This window comes from Lepidothrix coronata, unplaced genomic scaffold, assembly GCF_001604755.1.
Source record: "Lepidothrix coronata isolate B3197 unplaced genomic scaffold, Lepidothrix_coronata-1.0 Scaffold26, whole genome shotgun sequence".
In the NCBI taxonomy this organism is placed as follows: domain Eukaryota; kingdom Metazoa; phylum Chordata; class Aves; order Passeriformes; family Pipridae; genus Lepidothrix; species Lepidothrix coronata.
The window spans coordinates 4,999,229-5,023,244 of record NW_016690206.1 but is presented as its reverse complement, the minus strand read 5'-3'; the positions used below and the strand labels follow the sequence as shown (position 1 = coordinate 5,023,244).

At 37.0% G+C, this 24,016-nt stretch overlaps 1 protein-coding gene across 1 annotated transcript in view; it reads right to left on the bottom strand.

Moving 5' to 3' along the window:
- The window catches only part of LOC108494613 (RNA-directed DNA polymerase from mobile element jockey-like), a 47,331-nt gene extending 45,490 nt beyond the window's left edge, over positions 1–1,841 (bottom strand). The window contains 1 exon segment of the mRNA XM_017809359.1: positions 1,681–1,841. Coding sequence (XP_017664848.1) covers positions 1,681–1,841 — 161 coding nt within the window.
- Between the last annotated feature and the right edge of the window lie 22,175 nt (positions 1,842–24,016).

Sequence of the window (24,016 nt, the reverse complement as noted above, 5' to 3'; positions counted from 1 at the left end):
TGGAGATTCCTAATACTACAGGAAATTCTTTAATATAAAAAGTCATAATCATTGTCACAGGCAAGGACAGGTATATCTAATATACAGATAGGAAACACAGATCTTACAATCTCTAAGAAAAAATGACTAGAAAACCCAAGAAATTTGTTGCACTAGACTTTTTGCTGGCAAGCCAACATTATATCTGCTTTCTCAGGCTATATTTTGAGACCATATCCATACCTTAGCACTTGACTCTGCTTGTTCTTGCAGAAGAAAATCTCTTCACTTAGGTGTGAACATGACCACATTAGCTTTGCAGAAAATAGCTCTTGCAATATTTTTTCTGGTACTGAATGCTGAATGGGATACTTAGTGCAATGTGGAAATGCTATAATACTTGAGACCACGCTACTCTTAGACATTACCAAAGGAATTAGGAAATAAGTGTAATCAATTTTCAGCTTCTTAAATAAATGTCCTAGTTTATCAGAAATTACATGTAAGCTTTGTACCTTGATTTCTGCTATGTTGCTTAGAGATACCGTAAAATGTGTCAGGAAAGAAAAGTCCTTGAATTTCTTCTGCTTCAGTTGCAAGTCTATTAATAGAATGGGCAGAGAATTGTAATGCTTCATTGCTTTTGGCTGATGGAGGGGAATACAAGGACCTTCCTACTTCCAAAGTAGCTTTGAAATAGTATTACCAGCGACAAGGCATCAGAGGAGTTCAGCACTGTAAAGCAAAAATGATATTTAAAAAAAAATTAGAAAGATGCAATTTTCCCCTTATATTGCTTTATCAGCAGGAAACTCAGATAACTGTCTCTGTCATTTCCCTCCTGATCTTCTGCAGTTTTACATGAATGGGGTCACAAAGATATATTAATAAATATAAAATTTAATAGTAAAAGTTTTTGGTAATTATTTGATCAAAGTGAACATTGAACGACCCTCTAGAATAATCATGATCAGTTACTAGCCTAGTGAATAGGAATAAATAGCTGAATATATGATTACAGAAAGCTTCAAAAATTTTATAGCAGCTAAATTCCCCCAGTCTATCTGAAATGTTTGGCCTGACCTTGAGTGAGATATTATACAGTGCCATTCCTGTGGGCTGGTAAGTTCCTGCAGTTTTCCATTAAGTTAAATGAGAAAGTCTTGACCATCACAATTTGCACCATTGGGTCCATTATCTTTTGCCCTACAGGTGATTTGCTACATGTTTTATTACAGAACACAGAATAGTTGAGAGGGTATTGTCTTGCAGACAGCAATGTCAAAACTTATCCATACATGGGTACAATTATACTTTCCAAGTTATACAGCAACTAATGTTGTATGATTAGCATTAATTTAGATAGGAAGTATGTAATTTGATATCAAAAAAATTACTCTGAGAAGGAATTAAGAAGATTGTATTGATGAAGCAAAGCCCAAAAATGCATACAGATATTTTTAGTGACCTTTACAATATCTTTGACTCTAAAAGAAGAAAGCAACTATGTTATAACTAGCCACATAGCTAAAATATACTGGCATGTGCTGGTGGACTAAAATCGTCATGCAAGTAGCCTATATATTAAAATGGCTGCAACTGTACAGAGTTCCTCAGAGTCGATCTAAACAGCATTTTAACTGGCGTACTTATTCCTTTTTTTTTTTTTGACAGGTACTAGGTATCTCAGTATTCACTGACGAACTGTTACCCTGTGAAAATGCTGACATGTGACTAGCCTTAAGTAGCTGCCTTCGGCTTAATTCTCGGCCCTTGTGCATCAGCGGCAAGTCGATACCAGGAAAGGCGAGGAATGTCTGCTGGTTCATTTCCTCAGCAGCCAGCAGGGGAAGCTGCTGCATTGGTTTTCAGCGTGACTCAGAAATGCTGGTTATTTTTAAATCCACGCACGAAAAGGTGGGGTTATCTTAAAATGAGAGACAGAATATGTATGTTTGCATGAAGAAGTTTTTGTCAGACTATGCTTCGGATGACTGTACTAGTCATGGGTGGGAAAGCAGGGAATGAGTGGTGCACGATGGAGCAAACAGGGGCTATGCAGTGTCTAAATTTAATATATCCTATATATTTGATTAGACTACTAAATACGAGACGGTTTGAAAGCTGGCTTAATATAGATTCAGTTATTTATTCAATTTTTAGACGACTCTAGTCCTTGCTCCATGTGTATAAGAAAACTGTTTCTATAGAAAAGATACTGGACTGGAACGGGCCTGGTTTCTGTTCTCAGGCTCATCATAACAAGTGTCAGAAAGTCTTTTGGGTTCCTTTCAAAATATTTTCTTATGCACATGTTTATGAGCTTCATAGAATTTGGCTTTTAGTACATCTGATCCTCAGTCTTTCATCTTTAAACACCAATACAATACCTTGCCCTTCTCATGTTTTTTCCTCATACTACAAAAGTATGTTTTAATGGTAAAAAGGTATAGTCCTCTAACTGGTCTGAAATAAAAACAGTCTTAGCACATACTTTTACTTTATCCCTAGGACATTATTGACACCTCATGAGACTTCCAAGCTACAAGGACAAATACCATTAACTAGATTATTAAAGAGAGCTGGAGACCCATAAGTTTTTGCCAAATTTTTCAGCTGACTTTGAACTAACTGTGTATAGGATACTAAAACTAATATATTAACAGTAGATATTTTCTTCTCATTTTCTACCAGGACAGGATTTTTATGAGTTTTATCACTCTGGTAAACTGTCAATATTCCCTTCATGCCTTATTAATAATAGATATATCAGTTAGAGTGGTGGAAAAAAAATTTAATCAGACACATATATAAATTCTGCAATTAGAAAGGCCATTGTCAATTCTATTATGAACCTTGCCTTGAAGCGATATTAATGTCCCACAAAGAAAATTTTCTTGTGAAATCTAATCATCTTGGTTCTGTTCAAACTATTGACATTGTCCTAATTCTTATTTCTAATTCAAACATTTCTACTGTCATAAAAGTCCCTCGGTAGGAACCTGTAGGATTTCTAGACATTTGAATGGAAAATATTATTTCAACTGTAGAAAATTTACTAGTTTATGACTGACTCTTCCCTGTCTTTAGTTTCAACAAGTGGATTTTCTTCTTCCAACTAAAGTTTGTTTAGAAGGTGCTTATATATGTATAGTGGGGATTTACTTGTGGTTCTGTGCAAACTAATGTGTTTGTGTAGCAAATAACAAAATACTGTGTACTCAGAGGTTGTGATACTCATGAGCATAAATGACACATGTCCATACATATTTATAAATTCAGTTCTACTCTGGCAGCAGCTGAGGGAATGGTCATAACTTATCCCTTAATGTGACAGAATCAGATGGTAACTCACGAGTAGTAAAAGGAAATTCTACCCCATATGAAATTATTTTCATTAATATTTTCAAGAATAAAAATTGTTTATATTACACTTTTATCTTCAAGGAGATGAAACTTTACTTTAGAAATTGATTCCACGTATATTTCATATCTATGAGGGTCTGCATACTTAGGTTTCCAGAGGAATCAAGACACTCAGAAACTACTGCTGTAGAAAGCTTAAACATTTAATTTGTCTGTTGGGGAAAGCTTTACCAAAAAGGCTGAAAAACAAGCCAGCACATGTTCATCTGCTACAGCTTGGAAGAGTCCACTTGGCACAATTTATTTCATCTGTTATCTTCTAAGCTGTTTGCTTTTGTTCAGATAGTTAATTGAATGCTGGAAGCAGAGAAATGCTATATGCAGAATGGTGGCAAGGATTTCTCCCCAGGAAAATATTGATGCCATTATTGAGACACTGAGTTATGGGGTGGACTCTATGTTCAGGCTACAGAAATAAAAGCAACTGTAGAGAAACCATAGTTGTGGGGAAAATATCTCCATGCTAACTATTTAAGAGACTCAGACACTTTAGTTTAACACAGAGAAATGACCAAGATTTATGTCTTGATTACAGCTGTAGTGGGTTGACCCTCACTGCATGCCAGGCTCCCACCAAAACCACTCTATCACTGCCCTCCAAAATTGGACAGAGGAGAGAAAATATAACAAAAGGTTCATGAGTTGAGATAAGGGCAGGGAGAGATCACTCAGCAAGTACTGTCACGGGCAAAACAGGCTCGAATTTGGGAATTTATTGGAATTTATTACTAACAAAATCAGAGCAGGATAATAAGATGTAAAATAAATATTAAAAAACACTTTCATCCCACCCCTCCCTCCTTCCGTAGCTCAACCTCCTGCACTCCAGTGGAGCAGGGAGATGGAGAGTGGAGGTTACGGTCAGTTCATCAAAGGTGGTTCCTGCCACTGCTCAAGAAGAGCCTTTCTCCTGTTCCAGCATGGGGTTCCTCCTCTCCCAAAGGAGACAGTCCTCCATTAAGTTCTCCTATGTGAGTCCATCCAATGGCCAACAGTTTTCCCTGAAATGCTGCAATGTGGGCCTCCCATAGGTTCACAAGGACTACCAGGAAACCTGCTTCAGAGTGGGCTCCTCTCTCCATGGGTCCATAGGTCCCTGCCAGGACCTTGCTACAGCACAGGTTTCCCATGGGTTCACAGCCCTCTTTCAGGCATCCACCTACTCTGGCATGGATCTCCTTGATGATGCAGGTGGATGTCTGCACCCCCATTAACCTCTATGGACTGCAGGGACAGATCCCACCTCACCATGATCTGCATAGTCTGCTGGGGAATCTCAGCTCTGGTGCCTGGAGCACCTCTTCCCCCTCCTTGTCCACTGACCTTGGTGTCTGTATAGTTGTTACTTTCACATGTTCTCACTTCGCTCTTCTCTGGCCACAATTTTATCTGCATAATAACTTTTTTCTCCTTCTTAAGTATGTTATCACAGAGGTATTACTATAATTCCTGATTGGCTTGGCCTTGGACAACAGCAGGTCTGTCCTGGAGCCGGTTGGCATTGGCTCTGCTGGACATGGGGAATGAAGAAGCCACCCCTGTAGCCCACCCCCACTACAAAACATGGCCATGCTGACCCAGTGCAACAGCTCATAAGCACCTCTAATGTAGGAAAGATTGTAGCTTATGTCTCTAAATTTAGCAAGTAGTAGCACTAAAGAACTAAACCTGATATACAAACCTTGATACATTCAGGATGAAAATAAAGGGTACAATGACTTTACCTATGTATGTGAACACAGGATACCACAGTTCCAAGCTCCAAGTTGTCATGTGAACTTCTCAGAATTTTTCTCCCAGTCACTTTTGGTTTTGACAGTAGTGTTATAGATTGGTACCAGGGAAGTATAGTGATTCATTCTTTCTGTTCTCAATAGTCTCTAATCATAAGACTATGACTAGCAAATAATTTAGCACTAGTCAAATTATGTTTAGAAACAATTCTGTCACTATTTCCTTACAAATGTTCCTATTTCCTGATTCTACAATAAAAACTGGTTTTCCTTTTCTATTTGCCAAATTATAAAATTTCTAGCTTCCAGTCTTCCTTCCAGTATTCAACAGCTTTCTACCACCTTTCCAATGAACTTGTCTAACATACAAGTGGATGTGCCAGCTCACTGTCTTGAACGGTTTCAGAAAAAACAACCTTAAGTATTGCTTTGAATTAGCTTCTTTTTAAAGTTCCACGATGAATTATATTTTATTTATAAGTACTGTTTGCCCTCCAAGTCAACTACTTAGATCCATCTCACATTGCTTACAGGAATATATTAGCCTTTCTTATTTTACCCAAGCATTTGTCTGTTTCCTCTACATTCTTCTTGCTAAATCTTGTATAACCGAAATATCTTCAGCAGCTGAAAATGTTGAAATATTCAGATGTGCATTATACTTAGAGAGAAGTGGATTTCACATACCCTTATATAGATCTTATCCTTTTGTTATTTTTGGTTGGTTGATGTTGTTTTTTTTTGTTGTTGGTTGGGGTTTTGTTTTGTTCTGTTTTATTTTATTTGTTTGGGGCTTTTTTGTGTTCTTTTTACATTTCACTTTTTTTCTGAGTCACTTAAGCCACCGCCTGTTTTAGAGGTGGTTTCTAAAACATCATATTTGTAGTCAGGTTAGATTAAATGTGCAGTCTTTCTTCACATTCTTCAGCAGTTCACTTCCTAGCTTCTGACTCTTAACAGGAAGATTTTATTAGAAGACATTTTCAAACTGCTTTTAAATAAATGGGGAATGGTACCATTTACAGAGCAAATGTTGGAGGAAAATGGAGGACAAACATATTTTAATTTCAGAAAAATAGTTCTCAAAGGAATCTGAATCTTTCTGCTAAACTCGAGAAGTTCATATCTACAGATTCCTTTAAAGACCCTCAAATGTTCACCATTTGACCAACATAATTGATCCGAGCTATGCCTCTGGAATTAGTTCCTATAGACTTGATTTGTACAAATTGCATGACTAGAAGCAGGACTGCACCCAGAGTCAGTAAATACCAGATGGTAAAATAGCCAAATACATTTGCAAACAGCTCCCTAGGCTAAATCTCTGCCTCAACAGCTGGAAGAAGGTATTCAATATGGTTAGTGTGTTTTTCTGTGTGGATACCAACTGTTACTGGACATTTGCTGTGTTTACTGAATACTATGAAGAAGGTTCATTCATATGAGGCTTTGTATATATATTTTTAGCTTTTCATACACGGCAGATGTTTGCTGAAAACAATTAGGTAAAAACCAAGTAGATTAAAAACTTCTTCAATAAATTATAATATAATTTAAATGAGAAAATTTACATTTTACATGTTCTCAGAATAATTATGAAACAATTGCCTAATAATGAAGCTTCCAAGCTTTTTGTAACAGATGGTCAGAAGCTGAATTATATTGGATCATAGATAATCAGTAAATTTAATATGCAGGATAAATGCAGCAATCTATCATCCTGCTATAACCCTCTGTACTATAATGTATTTGTTATAACTTCAAGATCAGAGGAACATTCCAGGGTCTGTAACCTAATACAGGGGTTCAGAGACAGCATTTCAGAAAGTGGTCTAAACTTGCATCATTATAGCAGCTACATATTTGACTTACTACATACTTAGGTATGTCACCTTAAAAACAGTCTTAAGACAACTTCAGGATTCATTATGTCTCACATCCACTTGCTATAGGAGTACAAATTATTTGCTATATGTTGTTACTCTAGGCAATAATAGCTACTTCTTTTTTTATGTGAATTTTATATTAACTCCTTTATAAAACACTAAATAAAAAGTAGAATGTATTATGCATTAGCTGACTAAAATATATAAAGTTGTACAGATGTATGTGGTAGGTTGACCCTGGCTGGATGCCAGGTGCCCACCAAAGCTGGTTTGTCGCTCTACTCTTCCTCTGGACAGGGGAGAAAAAATGTAATGAAAGGCTCCTGGGTTGAGATAAGAGCAGGGAGAGATCACTCACTGATTACCATCATGGCAAAACAGAGTTGACTTGGAGAAATTTCTTGAATTTATTACTAGCGTAGGATAATAAGAGATATATCCAAATCCTTAAATCACATTCACCCCTAATGCCTCCCTTCTTCCCTGGCTCAACTTAACTTCTGATTTTCTTTACCTGCTCCTCCTAAGTGGCACAGGGGAACAGGGAATGGGAGTTGCAGTCAGTTCATTGCACATTCTCTCTGCTTCTCCTTCCTCCTCAGGGCGATGACTCCTCACACTCTTCTCCTGATCCAGCACAGAGTCCCTTCCAGGGGAAGTAGTTCTCCATGGGATTCTCCAATGTGAGTCCTTCCCAGAGGCTGCAGTTCTTCATGAACTACTCCAGTGTGGGTCCCTTCTTCAGGGTCAGAAGTCCTGCCAGCAAACCTGCGCTAGTGTGGGCTCCTCTCTCCACAGGGACAGATCCTGTCAGGACCCTGCTTCAGTGTGGACTTCCCACAGGGTCATGGCCTCCTTCAGGTATCCATCTGCTCTGGTACGGGATCCTTCAGGGGCTACAAGTCTATATCTGCTCCACCATGGACTTCCATGCTGGAGCTGCAGGATGACAGCCTGCCACATCATGGTCTTTACCACTGGTTGCAGGGGAACGTCTGCTCCAGTGCCTGGAGCATCTCCTCCCACTCCTTCTTCGCTGACCTTGGTGTCTGCACTGTTGTTCCTCTCACATATTCTCACTCCATTGTTCTCTGGCTGCAAATGCTCCTGTGGAGTAAGTTTCACCCCTTCCTAAAGATGTTACCCCATGGATGAAATGACTGCTGCTGCTGAGCTTGGCCCTAGCCAGCGGTGGGTGTGTCTTGGTCTGTCTCACAGGATCCACCCCTGTAGCCCCTCCCTCCCCCAAATCTGACTATGTAAAACCCAATACAGTGTATAAAATAGTCACTTTCAGAGTCAGCTATCACCATATATAAATGAGGAGTTCTTATGCCTTCAGTATGTCTTATAAATGAATAGGACAGCAAAGAGATGTTTATCTAAAATACTTCCAAATAGTAACTACCAATCAATAAGAATACCTGAGCCAACTTTTATTTCATTTTTAAGTCCTAGACTGTACCAAGCTGAAGTTAATGTGGTAATGTGATTCTTTACCTTCTGTACACTAGTATCTTGATTTGATATAGTTTATACTTGGTATAACTAACAGGCAGTTTGATTTCCATGTCTGATTCTGCATTTCAAAGCTGATAGGAGCAGTGTGTAAATGAAGACAACAACACATTACAACTTAATAAGCAACTGATCTTAATCTGAATCATGCAATGAACCACAGAAGGCAGAAACTTATATGAAGCAAGAAAAAAATTCAAACTTAAGGGCTTTTAATTCAATTTCAGTAACATTTCTGGCAGAAGGTTAAAGTACTTCTTTTGTTAATTCGATTTTTATCTTCATGGTTTTGTCATTTAAAAATTAGGTTTCACGAGCTCAGCTTCACAGTTCAAGAGTAACTACAATAGAGTATCTACACTCAGAAAACCTGAGTGGCTGAGCCAAGTGAGCTGAATTGATCTTGCTGAAGATTCCAATGATAGTTTCTGGCACAGAACTGAACCAATCACAACAAAATATAAAAAAAAATTACAAATTAAATAAACTTTTAAAACTGAACTTGGAAATTCAGTTGAGGTTATAGTTTCAGTACTAATTATTGTAAAACATACAATAAAATCAAATTAATTACAAGGCATCATAACATTTTATGTAAAGCCTACATAAAGATGATCTACCATTTCCTAAAGTTGCTTTCACGTATTTCAAGCATAGTCAGAAACCTCAGCGTGATCCTTGATGCATCTCCTGATAAACCTTCAAGCTTATACCTGGGAATCCTCTCGAATCAGAAGTCAGAATAATCCATTACTTGGAAGGAAGAGTATAGTCAATTTAGCAGAGTGAACATATAAGAGCATTTATCTGTAGTCAGATAATACAGGATTTTGATCCCCTTTAGCAGGGCAGCAGGGGAGTAAATAAGCAAACTGACTGAATTGTAGCTGGATAGCAGTGCTAGAAGCTACTATCTTTTGGTTAAGACCTACAGATAGGAAATAGAAATGGATCAGGACTGAAATCTAATGTTCAATCACGGTATGAGAAAAGATCAAAGTTATAAATACTTAATTACATTAATTATAAATAAAAATGTGTTAAAATTTTCAAATTTGTGATTTATTAACATTTATGCTAATAATGTATTATTTATTATGTAAAATAAAATTGCACACATCAAAATCTGCCGTATATGGATGGGAGTGTAAATAGTTTTCTTTATTCTGAGTTATGCAAGGTGCTATTCTACTCCAGTCATACAGTCAGTCACATAGTAAAGCCAAAAGCACAATCTAGATTTTTAATTTCCATATTTATTTAAGAAGTGACTCTTAGTAAATCCTTAATTTTATTTTCTTGGTATATTATACTTATTTCCTGTATGGTATTGCAATCACTTCTAGCAGTCATTATGCCAATGTGTTTGTAGGCTTTCTTTGTAACATCTTAGGTCTATGAAAAACAGATTCAAAAGTAAATGCCTTCCTAAATCTATTTTTCCAAGTATATGTAATGTAAAATCAGTGAATAAGATGTTTAATGCACAGAATATAGATGGCTTTAGAAAGGAGAAGACACAGTCAAAACAATTATCTGACTTTCTTAAACAGAAGTTGACTTTAAGCAGGTACACCCAAAAAAAAAAAATCTAACCTGCAAGTACCCAAAATTTGTGAGTGTCTTATTTTCACCTTCTGTATTTTCTCTGGAAAACAGCAATTTTTTTTGCCTGCCCTGAATTGTGTTGATGTGAGCAATAAGATGTTTTATCTGATGATGAAACCCAGGAACCGGGCGGAATGAAGCCTAAGTCTACTAAAAGCATCTAGCGAATGCTTTCAACATATAGCTCTAAGAAGTTTTTTAGACAGAGCTCCTTGAAAATGCCATTGAAGTGACTGTATTTTTTCAAGTGAAGATGGTATATAACTTCTGTAGTGGGGAAATCCTGTGGTTCAGAAGGTGAATGGTCTACCTTGTGGTTCAGTAACCAGGACACGGAGTAGATGAGTCTTGGTTTCTCAGGACTATTGTTGCTTTGGCCTAGGAATGCTTTAAGAGAAAATTATCATCTATATATAGATAAGTATCCCAACCGTAGTGAGGCAGAATTATTTTGCTCTATAACTTTCTGATAGTATGAATGTTACCTTTCATTCCTAATAGAGCTCTAGAAAGGAAACAATCAATAACACACTTATGCCGCGTCATCTTCATGAGCTTCCTTTCACATCTTCAGAAAGCAAAGATGTTTAGAGAGTGCTGCTTTTCTATCTAAATTCTCAGGAATGAAAGTGTATGTTCTTAATTTTGAGATGATGTGTCACTGCTTTTTCATAAGAGCACTTCCATCTACACAGCTGCAAGATTGTTTAACATTACTCTCTCACTGGACTGACAGCCAAAAAATACAGTCCAGCTTTTCCATACACTTTCTGACAGTTTTAAACATGCTGAAAAAGCCCTACTGGAGGACCTCTATTGTATATGCTGAAGAATGTCACCACTTCAAGCTAATCTGAGCTTTGGAGCTCTTTTCTTGCTCCGTGCCTTGTGAAGTAGCTAGCTTTTGGCACTCCTTGCAGCTCACAACCTTACAGAACCTCTGACAACTCCTTTCCTAAGCGCTCTGCACTGTAACACATTCAGCTGCCAGTCATTTCTCTCTGTAGTTCATCAGCATAAAGCAAATCCCAAGTACAGTTTAGCATGATCAGTCCTGGACCTGATCACATTCTTCACAGTTAAAAATCTGTTTGCTTTGTGCAGGTATCTTGAGTAGAAATGTCCAAGAGATGCAGAGATGGCCATGCTATGGCAAAGTCTCTCTACTGGTCATGTGAAATTTTTAACATATGTCCTCTTATAGCCATGTGTCGAGGACAAATTCCAATTGCAACTGACTGGGCACAGTTGGGTAGGACCCAGGTTAACATTTCTGTGCATTTTTGTCCTTGAGGTGAGAGATCTCAGGAGCTTGAAAACAGCAGACAGGAAGAGAGACAGATGTGAGGATTTCAGAGGATGGAATGCCAGGCCCTCATCTCCACAGCAAACTCACAAGTACCCTCAGAGATGCTGTAGTGTAAGCAGAGCAGCTGCCCATGGAGCCAGAAGTGAAGCAGTAAACCTGCAGGAGGGAGCGACAGAGGAAACAGCTGAGGAGCAGTCACACAAGTTCTTCAGGAGAGTGTGGGAGCCACTGGCCCCTCACAGGGTTCAGGTGCCCACATCAAAGCTTACACTGCTGCGGGGCTCTCGCAGCAGGGGTCTCCTGGTCCCACTGCTGGAGACCAGCCTCTCGTCTGTGAAGATTTGTCTGGAGTGCACATAAGGAGGGTGTCATGGGAGCTTCATGGTTGGTGTCACATAGGGCCTCTGTGAGGGTTTGCTGCCCAGGGATGCCTAAAAAAGCAGTAAATTCTGGGGAGAACCCAGCCCTGCACAGCCCCCTGTCTCAGTAGTGCCCTCCTCACCTTGTGGCCCCCCGTCCTGGTACCAGCACTGTCTCCCCATTGCCCCCTGTATTAACTTCTGATTCACCCTCCATGGGGAGGCAGAGAAATACCCAAGTCCCCTGTACCACCTTTGGTCCCCTTTCCCAGTACCCAGAGCACAGAACCAGATGACCTTCTGGTAGGGGTTTGGTGCTGAGAGGGATGTCTCTCCCCCCTAGTGCTGCATCACGGGCAGCATCATGCTAAGAGTCCTTGTGTCCTGTAAGACCTGCCGTAAGGGGTGGGTGCACTCAGGAAGAGTTGAAATGGCTTCAGTGAGGAAAACGATCAATAAGAATGGTAGATGGGCTAAGGAGTTTTTGTATAAACAGAGGCATCCTCAGATGAGGTCATCTAGCCTAGCTCCTACACAGTCAATGCAAAGAGTTATCCCGGCTTCTGTCAACTGTAGGGAAATGATTGGATCCCGCTTCAAAACACCATTAATAATCTCACCCTGTAGGGAAATGTTAGAAAGTAACCTTACAGAGCCAGTGCAGTTTACAGGGCAGGGAGCTGAGAAGATATAATGTTTAGTTTATAATACCTTATCTAATGAAATCATTGCTTGATGGTCCTCCCCATCACTGAATTTCTGAGCAGTGGCAGCACTGAAATTGTGTTGAGCATTGCGAGTCTGCAGTTGATCTTGCCTTTGCAGTCCTAGGAGTGAGAATCACAATTGTTCAGATTGTTTAGCAGTAAAGTTTCACTCCTGTATTGTTTATAAGTGTTCTACTGGGGCATTGTCATGGAAGTGAAAAAAATGCAGGGGTAAAACATGCTAGTCTGGGGTGTCTAATTTTCAATTGTCATTGCACTGGTCTATTCAAATCCATCAAATAACAAAATGAGACCTGTAGGATTAATTCGAAAATTATGGCAGTGACAAAAAATTGTGCTGATGGTTTCTGCTATTTACATAGGTTTGGGCAGTTGTTCAGAGGCTTTCCAAGGCCTCAGTGTTTTCACTCCGCTGTACATCCAAACTCCCATAAGAATGATGGATATAGCACAGGTGACTTCATGCTATTACTTACTTTTTAACTGAGGGGGGAAAAAAAAAGAAAAAATACATAGAAAATGAAGTTCTATTATTCAATTAAACCTAGCTATAACAGCAGAGGCAAATGTGGTAGGAGTGGTAGGAACTTGTGCTGCATGAGAGGAAGTCTGGAGAAAAGGGGATGAGCATGATGGTTGAGCAGTGCAGAAACAAGTTTGGTGTACCTACTGTAGGCAGAGTTTGGAAAGAGGAGGGGAGACAGATGTCTCTATGTAGCAAAGGTTGACAGTTTGTATGAACTGGTAGAATATTATCTGAGGGATGTCAATGAAAAAATAACATTTAAACTAGAGAATAAACTGCATATTCAGGAATATACTTATTTATGCATGGAAAAGCAGGAGTTAAGTGTTCAGTTAACACTGGAGGAGGTACTTATGCTACTTACTGCAAGGCATGTGAAAACAGACGTCTTATTACAGAAGCAGTAGCTTCTTCAAGTCAAGTAGCATTGTGAAACTATTGTAAGATGTATGTGTATGGAGAGAGAAAGTATATGTAGCTGCATGCAGTGTGCTTTACCTGATAATTTAAATAGTGTAAGACTTCTATTCTCATTGTTCCAAGTGTTGATTTTGTTTTTAAAACAATTCTAAGTTTTGTACTGAGCATTTTTTTTGTATTGGAATTCGAAGATATTCTGGTTCAGGATAGTTTTAATGCTTCAGGTTGCCTTTTGTACTATGCTGCTAAAAATATGTGTATGTAGATCAAAGATCAAGTTGGGGCTTTAATAAATGCATATTTCATGTTAATGAAATTATTATATTGAGTAATATTTAATAAAAATATAGGTAAATCAGAAAACAATATTTAGATACTTTCAATTTTAAAAATTTTCTTTTTGTCCCTTTCTTCCACAAAACTTTTCGTATTGTGAAAATCGCAGTATTTCCACAAAATAGTATTTTGCAGACATTCCTTTGTCTGCTCTTACAACTCCTGATTCTTCATTGTTCAACTATAAATAGTTATAATCCTTTTTCATAATATGCAATATGAAATTGTTTAAAAGTCTTAAATTTCTTATATGAATGATTTCAGTAACCAGCGCTCATTAAAAATACTCTTTCATGATGTACCATATATCGACATTGAATGCGGAAAAATCAAAAGATTCCTTTCTTCTCTCAGTCAAAATATCTTTATGAACTGCTGTAGATACTAATGTCTATCCTTTCAACAGCAGCCATATGTCAAGTCTTAGCTCTTAAGAAATCTTTTCGTGATATTTTCTAATAAAAAAGAATGCATTCAGGTGTTCATTTTGTTTGATGTAAAGCTTTAAAAGCAACGATAGTGAAATCTTAAAGTTTCTGTTAAATTATTTAAATTAATCCCATTTATTTGCAAGACACATCAAAACTACTTTTAAAAACTAAAAAATACCCCCTAAAACACCAAATTAATTCCACTACTTCATAACATTTTATTTCTTATTTTGTGTTTTGTCTTTTTTTGATCTTTGCTTGAAGCAAGCAGGAACTGCAATTAGCTAATTAAGACTCTAAGACTCAAATATTATTGACCTTTTATTTTTTGCAGTATTGGTTGGCAAGAATAAAATGTTGTCTTCTCCTCATATAGGCAGGGCTCTCCAGGGCTTGACTTCTAATTGCTTTGTCAGAAATCTTCCCCCCTAGTAATTTAAATATAGGCCACATACTATTATTTTCTCCTTGCATGCTGTTTGCTGAGCCAGCAAGCAGAAAAACACAGAACTGGAGAGACTTGTGAATGAATACTGATTGCATACGGGCACGTCTTTGTGCTTGCTCTTTCCACTGGTGCATGCAGGGAAGGAAAATTTCATTTGGTATTCCTCATATGTTTAGAGCATGCAACCTTTTCTTAAACAAAGCAACCATTTCCTACCCTGTAAAAAACCCCTCAAACTATAGGTCAAAAACAAAGTAGAGACACAGATGGATGTTTTTCGCATTTGAAGAACCGCTTTTATTCTGATTTCTTCATTTGCATTTTTTATAAAAATAAATTAAAATCAAAGCTTATACTGCTGATGAAAGCTCAGTAGTATACAGGTCAGTTTGCTCTTTAGACACTGTATTACCTCTGAGGCAAGCAGGCTGTTCCTACTTAAGAGATTATCTAACTTGTTGTAGAATCAACTGTATGTTTGTAGTAAACTCATGGAATTTCAATAATTTTCTTATCTGTTCTATTGGCCACAGGAGAGTCATTACTGTGGTATTTACAACTGTCACAATAGTTAATATAATCTAGGCATAGCTAGATTCATTGATGTGATGTGACAGTTTAATAATAACCATCATAATCATGGGTATATAAAACCACAAATATTTTTTACTCCTATGGAGATGCTGCTTTCAATTTCTACCCAAAGCATTGTATCCAGTCCTTTAAATTATTGCACTTCACTGGGATATTTTTAGCTTTATCAACAGCTTCAAAACACACTGCTTTTTATGCTTCCCCAAAGAGCAATCAAAAAATGCTAAAGATTTTGGATTTTTTCAGACGAAATGGGATATTCAATTGTAAAAAATAAAAATTAAAGCTCTCCCAAAAGGTGAAAACCAAATAAAATCAAGTATAATACTGATAAATTCTAGCACAAGAAAGAAAAAAATAATTATGACACAAGAATTTACTGTGACAAAAAAAACCCCCAAACAAACAAAAAAACCCAAAAAACCAAAAACCAACCAAACAAAAACCCCCAATAAAACAACACCCCCCCCATAAAAAACCAGAGCATACTCAAATTTACTCATTTACTGCTATATTTACTTATAATTTCGTCAGTTTTCTATGTGGTTCAGATTAAATGGATGATTTTTAGCTGCAGTCTTTGGTGGTCAAGGACAAGGTTCCTATAGGTACAGCTTTGGATATTTTGTGTGGCTGATCCCAAACCTTCCCATCCCACCTTCTCCTCTAGAGATGAGGAAATGTTAACAGTCAGACAGTCTTTCATTTCTCTTTCATAGCACAGTGAAGCAAGAAACTCTCAAATGGTAACAGAGCAGACCATTGCTTTTGTTAAGCCCTTAATCTTAGTGTCAACCAAAGCCTCACCAGATGAAATGAAGTTTGTCTCTTGCAGTTGTGTGAACATTTGTAGTGTAGAAGCTCACTTGAGACACTGCAGTTGGATCTTATGTCTCTCCGTGACTGGCACATTAAAAACCCAGAAATAAAGCCCTTGTGTGGCTACTCGGAGTGAATGAATTGACAGATCCATCCAGGAAAGAATTAAATTGAAGGCTTTAAATGAAAAGGCAATGAATTTATAACAGGATTATACCACAGCTTGAATCAAGTTTGTATAATGCTGAGCTGAAAATTCAAAGAAAAACAAGAGAAGGTACAAAATATTGGTATTTATAATTGGCTAACTAGAGAAGCGACACAGGAATTTTGCAGCTGCGGCAGATTCCCACATAGTTAGAAAGACTGAAGAGGATTTTATTTCCTGTGTTTCTCCAGTTAGCTTTACTATAAGACAGTTCTTAAAGTGGCAAATTGCATCCATTTTTTCCTGCTCCTCAAAATTTACATATATTTTTAGTTTGTTTTGCTTTGTTTTGTTTTTTGTTTGCTTGTTTGTTTGTTTGGTTTGGGGTTTTTTTGGTTTTTTTTGTTTGGATGTTCATGTGCATCAAGTCTGGCCTTAAGTTTGTAACAGTTTTAGACTGGTAGAATAAAGGCTATTATCAACTGATCAACAGGCTGTAGTCGAAAGCTTTCAGAACTTCCTTAAATTAGGGGATTTCCATACCCAAAACATATACCTTCTTCTACTTAGCCTATTTCAAAAGTGAGCTAGGGGTTTCTTTCATAATGGAAGAGATAGATTAAATAAAATTTTCTATATAGAATTTTACATACAAATCAAATCTCAGATTATACAATTACCAAGTTCAGTAGGAAAATATACCAAAGGGAGACAGAAATTGAGAAGTATAAGTTAGAAAGGAAAAAGGACTTTCAGCCAGGATATGAAATGAGATATTGATGAGACAAAAAGATACAGGAAGGCTGTCATTTCATTTACAAGGAACGTGTTGCTCCAATTAAAAAAAAAAAATTAAAAAGTCACATTTTGTTGCACAATATTTCAGCTAAAAGTGTTTACCCTTCAGCCATCATCTCAGACTATTCACATACTGGACTAGGCTATAAAAGCATCTTTCTAATGCTGCAGAAAGCCTTACAAGAGATTAGACCGTGAGAAAATACTCTCTTTGGTGGTTTCACATAATTACTGAGCACAAAAATCTCCCCATTGTAACTTTTTGATTTTCTATTGTAAATATACATACATATATATATAAGTTATTAAGTAATTGACCCTCCGCTTTTGAAAATCTCACACCACCAGTCAGAAGTGTGGTTTGAAAAATAGTATTAGTTGTACCCCTAGAAAATAATCCTACCAAAAGAAATTAAATTTATGAATAGGCATTTATTCATTAGTTTGCATTTATCCATAAACATCCAAAAGATCCATCTTTGACTACTTTTGACTCTCTCTTACAGCATTTTTGACATGTCATTTTCCACAGTCTGGGATGGACCGCAGGGTTCATCTTAAACTTTATGTTGCATATAGGCAGTTACATTTGCTCAGTTTGTTTGAGAGGTATTCAGAAGAAAGAGGAAGGATTGAACATCTTGGACTTTGTGGATCAATATCCTGTGTCCCAATAGTGTCTACTACCCCAGAGGTAAATCTGTCATCTGGACCACAGGCAAAAGCAGAACTCCAATGACACCACCACACTCTCCAAATTGATCTTCACCTTCATTAGTATTTCCTAAATCACCCTGCCCTCCTCTAACAAATCACATAATAATGGTTGTTTCATTACTAAAACATTTACTAATTACTTTTTCTTTACAATTACTGAATTATTTCTAAAAAGCAGTTTTAGAACAGGTATTTCATGTTTTCCCTCTATTATGGGTCCAGGTTTATCCTTTTCGCCATTTTAGCGTCGTTTTCCCCCTCTCCAAGTAACTCCTCATCCTTTCTTAAAATAACAGCTTCTTTCACAAGATATTTTTTGTCTTCAGTGAGATTATGGCCTGTGCAGCAGCTGCAGATCTAACTCTCTCATTACAATAAGTTGGAAATAATCAAACCTGGTAAATGGAAACATATGCTATTACATTCTGAAAATGCATGTCATTCAAAACTTCATCACATTTTTTTTGAAAGTTGAGGAGAGTAGAGGTATTACGATGAATAACATTGAGCTGTGGCAAGTAAATATTTTTTTTTTATTTTATCTCTGTTCTCTCCTCTACTCCCAATTTTTCAGAGAATTTGTGATGATTTGAAAAAATGATTTGAAAAAATGATCATCTCAAAACCTGGGCATAGGGAGTGCATAAATGTTCTGTTCAGTTCTGAGAGGAACATTTGGCCAAGGAAGTTAAGACTGTGTTCAGAAACAATTAAATCTGTCACTTTCAAATGTGCATACCCTCCCTTTAACACTGATGAGGAAACTCTTGCTGCCTGAGTGTTTTAAATGAAATTATTCTCTTGAGGAATGTTAGATTCACTGCTTTAAATGTTGCTTCACACTGCAGTGTTAATGAAAATTCTGTTTGACAGGATTGCTCTAAAATTTTAAAAAAGTCTGCACAATTGCTTTTACTTTGGATATACATGTCTTGAAATGTACCTGTATTTGCAGGTAGCAAATCTATTATTAAAAATAATAAATTATGCTTTTATTTGACTAACTACTGCATCAGACTTGTATTTGGTGGCACAACAGCAAATAAGTTTCAGTGAAACCATTGGCATGTTTCTGGTAATCCAATGACATGAGATTGAGCTCTAATAATTTTATTCCTTGTCAGGCCTAGTTGTTTAATAATTTTCACAACAGCTGACAAAGCCCATTTCTTTTTAGCTTGTCCTTTCTTAGTCTCTCTGGTGTAAATTGGGAACAATTGTCTCTGAATTTAGCAGAGTTTTAATAGTTTAAAGAGAGAATAAGACCACTTTTGTGCTAGCTTTGTCTCTGATAAATGCCTTAAAGGAAGGAAGTAGAAAATGAAAAAAAAAAAAACACCCAAAAACCCTCAACAATACTGACAGAGTATGATAGAGACGGCCAAACCAGCGAGTCAAAATTCTTGCCAGTCACTGTGATGACAATTGTGACTTTTTGTTTCCTTTGGCCTGATGTATGGTCATTTTATCATAAACTCAGAAACAGTCCTTGTCTAACATTAAACAGTACCTTGTCTAACATTATACACTTCTATACCCCCTTCATACGCATAATTCTCACTGAGTTACTTGGGGAATTATTTTTTAGGATTTTCTTTAGCATACTTTAGGCTTCTACTAATTTTGGAAGACAAAAATTTGACATTCCAATTTTTTTAAAGTAAATTAATATTATGATGTAATACTAAATTTTCCTTATAATTCTTAGTATGGTACTTCCTTGTTTATTTTTAATACAGTTATTGGAAAATAGGGACTTTTTCTTCCTATGTGTGGCAGATGTGTGTTGTGTTTTGCCATATGATAATGTTTGGTTTGAACCTAGCTGTCAACGAAACCCCATACAGCCACTCACTCCTTTAGCCCTGGTGAGGTGTGGGAGAGAATTGAAAGGGTGAAAGTGAGAAAACTCGTGGTCTGAGACAAGGGCTATTTAATGGGTAAAGTAAAAGACATGCATACAAGTAAAACAAAACAAGAAATCTATTCACTACTTCCCACTGACAGGGATGCATATTGAAATTGCTCATCACTCCCTAGTCCATTCCCAGCCAGTTCCCAAGTAGTAGCGCCCTGCCAGCTTTCCCCTTAGTTGATATCCTAAGAATGACACCCTATGGTATGGAATATCCCTTTGGTCAGTTGGGGTCAACTGTCCTAGCTGTGTCACCTTCCAACTCCTTGTACCCCTCCCAGCCTCCTTGCTGATGTGGTGGGGTGAGAAGCAAAAAGGCCTCGATTCTTTGTAAGCTCTGTTCAATAATAGCAAGAACAGCCCTGTGTCAATCAACATTATTCTCATGTTAAATCCAAAACACAGCACTATACCAGGTACTGTGAGGAAAATTAACTCTATCCCATCCAAAATCAAGGCAGATAGAGGAATGGAGTAGGTGACATTTCAGTGTACCTATTTTTCATGCTTACCTATTTCAAATAAAGGCAACTTCTTGGTATATGCAATACACTTGCTTCCTATCGTCACTGTGTCTGTATTAAGATGAGATAATATACATAGAATAGGAATGTAAAAAATCCATAAGTATAGATATTGTAATTTTTTTGTAGAAAAGATAGGGAATGTTGCAATAAATAGGTGTTACTTGTTTCTATATAGCATAGATGAATTTTAACTGGCTTCATTTCTCCTCTTCACAAGCAGATAGATAGGTTATTTGACTGCATATTTTAAATTTTGTAATTCATTTTATAATTTGAAAGTTCAAGTGCTTTAATTCTTTAATTAAAGTATATTTTTGATTAAATTTTATTGGCTTGTAAGACATTTTTCATTGTTAATCTTAGTTAAATGTTTTTTTTTTAAATGCTTCTTTGGAGAAATTGAATCCTCTCCAGGCAGTGCTCCTCCTAAGCACATTAGAAATTGAGTCAGGCATTTAAATTACCTAGTGTATGGTAAAGCAAGAACTTTTCCCAAGAACTGATGGAGTGAATAAGCCACTTGCTATGAAGTACAGCTTAGTCTTCTCTTTGTTACAACACTGTCAAATTTTGTACTATAAAAAGATAGTATAGTAAAAATGTCATGACTATCTGATTGTGATCTGATTGTGATACACTGCTTAGGTGTATGTAACTGGAACTTGATACCCTTTTAACTGAAATCTATTCTCTATTTTGTAATCTGTGCTGCTGCAGGCAGAGGAAGGAACATAAAGGTAACTCCTTCATGGTGTTTTGTTTTGGTTTTTGTTTTGTTTGTTTGTTTTTTTAAATTGATGCCTTAAGCCCCTAATGGTTTTTTATTTTTCTAATATTGGTAAGCCTTATAAGTTTTATAAGTAGATTTTAAAAGCAGCAACCCTCCCTCCCTTGTGCCTTGTCCCTTTCCCTTTCCCTCTAGCACCCTTAGTTTACACATTCCTTAACCCTCTTACCCCATTCTATGTTCCCTATATCACTCCTACCCCCGAATCCAGTAGAAATGTTTAGTCTTTTGTCAAGGCAAGGCCTAGACTGTTGGCAGAACAGCATATCAGGGCCTAAACCACAGAACATGGTCAAAAACTGGGTGACTATGTAACCTTTGTGCTCTGATGAAGATGAAGATGGGATGACCAGCGGGTCCCGAAAAGCACCCCAGACCCATTCTCGGGGCGTGGACCCGGGGCGGTCCAGAGTAAAGGCCACAGGGTGGACACATCTGGGATTGGATGGAGGGTATTATAAAATGTAACATCTCAGGCACGGCCTTCGTGCGTCCTGTAACATCTTTGCCTTGGCATAATAAACCCTTTCTTATCTCACCCCTAATTAACTGCTCCGGGAGATTTTTTTCAGCACCTAACTCCCACAGCAACAAAATCCTGCCTTTTCTCTAGGTTTTAAACTTCAGTGTTAGATTTGCTGCACAACATCATTTCAGAAGAAAATCACTGTCAGTGACCTCAGAAATACTCAGAAACATTTTTGGCATAATGACCTTTTGCTGAGTCCAGGTGGCCACCATCTCAGATCCAAGCAATCCTGTTCCTGGAGGGACAGACAAGGATTTCAGAGACTACGTTGCTAAAGCAGCATCCTAGAAATACTTTGAGTTACTTTAATCTTCAATTTATATACAAAATTAGAAAGCGAGGTAAGACAAACTTTAAGAAATTAACTTAGATTTGTGGCTCTGTGCTCTCCAGAGCCCAGGTTTTTTCTTCAGGGATGACCATTCAGGCACTTCAGTGTTATTGTTGTTCACAGAAAATCTAAAAGGAAATAATTTTCACTGAGCAGCTGACAATATTGAGAAGTTTCAGGTTTGAGGACAATCATAGCTCGAAAAATCAGATCTATCCAATGTCTTGTCTGCTCTTGTTCTATGCTTTTAATAGAAATTATTATCAGAATCTTCCATGTAGGTGTATAGCTGCTTATGTTGATCTGAGTCATAGCACTGCCGTAGGTGGTGAGAGCCTTGCTACATCTCTGCAGGGATCAGATCCATGTTCTGAATCACAGGCAGTGATTTCTTACTTGTTGGTTCTTCATAAACTTCAGAAGGTCTATTTGGTTTTCCTAGCCCTGTGTTAGAAAAGCTTATGGATTTTTTTTTTTTTAAGAAATGGGAAAAGGGTGTTTCCCACATCACTTAAGATCCAAGCAATCCTGTCCCATGGGTTGCTGTGGAGGCAGGGACATAAGGATTTCAGGGACTAGGCTGCTAAAGCAGCATTCTAGAAATACTTTGAGCTGCTTTAATCATCAGTTTGTAGTTAAAATTAGAAAACAAGGTAAGACAAACTTTATTTAAGTGCCATGGAATGAGATGTAGTCTGGTCAATATTCTGTCTTTGCATTTAGTTATTAAATAGTTAGCAGTTATTGATAACAGTTTAGTTTTTAATAGCTGTTATTTATTAAATAGTATATTGAAATATACTCCCATGGCATGCACTTTGTAGAGATATTTAAAATAAATCAACCAAGTATATGTCACTTTTAACTTTTAACTTTGGAAGTGAAATAAAAGGAAGTTCAATATGAAGAATAAATTAAAATGTAATTTGCAAGCAAAAAAAATTGCAAACCTTTATTAGTGTTGGTAAGAATGGATGGTATTAAATGATTAAAGAATTAAAAATTATTTTTAGACCAAAATCCATAAATTTAAAAAAATATTTTAAATAGATTTTTGAAACTATTTTTAATTTTTAGGCCTCACAGTTTAAGATTTTTCTGTGTAATCTCAAGAGGGAGATTTTTAAGTGAAGTTACATTCATTCATAAGGATCTGAGATTTAAAAATGCACTAAATTTAAAAGCTTGAGAATGAAATATCCAGTGGTAGCATTTCATTGTTTCAGACTCTTATCAGCATCTCTTACACTTTTAAAACTCTTTTATGCCCTAGGAATTTTCGTGCAATAAGTAAAGACTGATAATGATTTGGATTTAAAAACTTTCATCTTTAAGGTAAAAAGCAATTAAAAGGTATTTTTGACACAGTACTCAAAGAAAGATTGACTCTCCAACATGCAATTCACCACAAAAGTGTTTCATTAACCTTTTGAGGTGTATAGTATATAATGAAAATATGTACCGTGAACTTCCAGAAAAACAGCAAAGCCTGATGAATCCAGAGCACTGTAACTGCTCAGTCTCTTCATATCTCAGCTAAAAGGCTGCATAAAAGTTTTCCACGGCTGCACTATATGCAGACCTTGCAAGACTTCTGTGATCCTTGATTAGGACGCGTACTTGCGAGGATACTAGATGAAGTGAGATTTACAGGTTCAAGGAGACATGCTTCTGGTTTGATGGTCAGGCTTCAAGGGCTATAGTTCAGCTATGATGCCCCTGAATTCTAAGGTCTCTCAAATCTGATTTTTTTTTTTCTCTGTTCTTGAAATATTCTGAAAAGTGTCATAAAATTCATAACCATCATGAAGTTTTTGAGTTATATTACTTCAATTACTCTTTAGAATATTCTTTTTCTCTAGATGCTGTTTTGAAACTATAAAAAATAAAGAAGTCATGCAAATTCCTCTGTAACTCTGAGCTCACTGCATTAAAAATAATCCTGTGATGCCGTAAGGTCCATCTGTTTTTTTCTTATTTTTCTAATTTTATAAGCTTTATAAGTAGTTAAGTAGTAGATTTTAGAAGCTGTAGACCTTATTCCCTCACCCTTTAGCACCCTTTAGTTTACACATTCCTCAACCCTCTTTCCCCATTCTATGTACCCCGTATCAATCCTACCCATGAATTCCAGTAGAAAATGT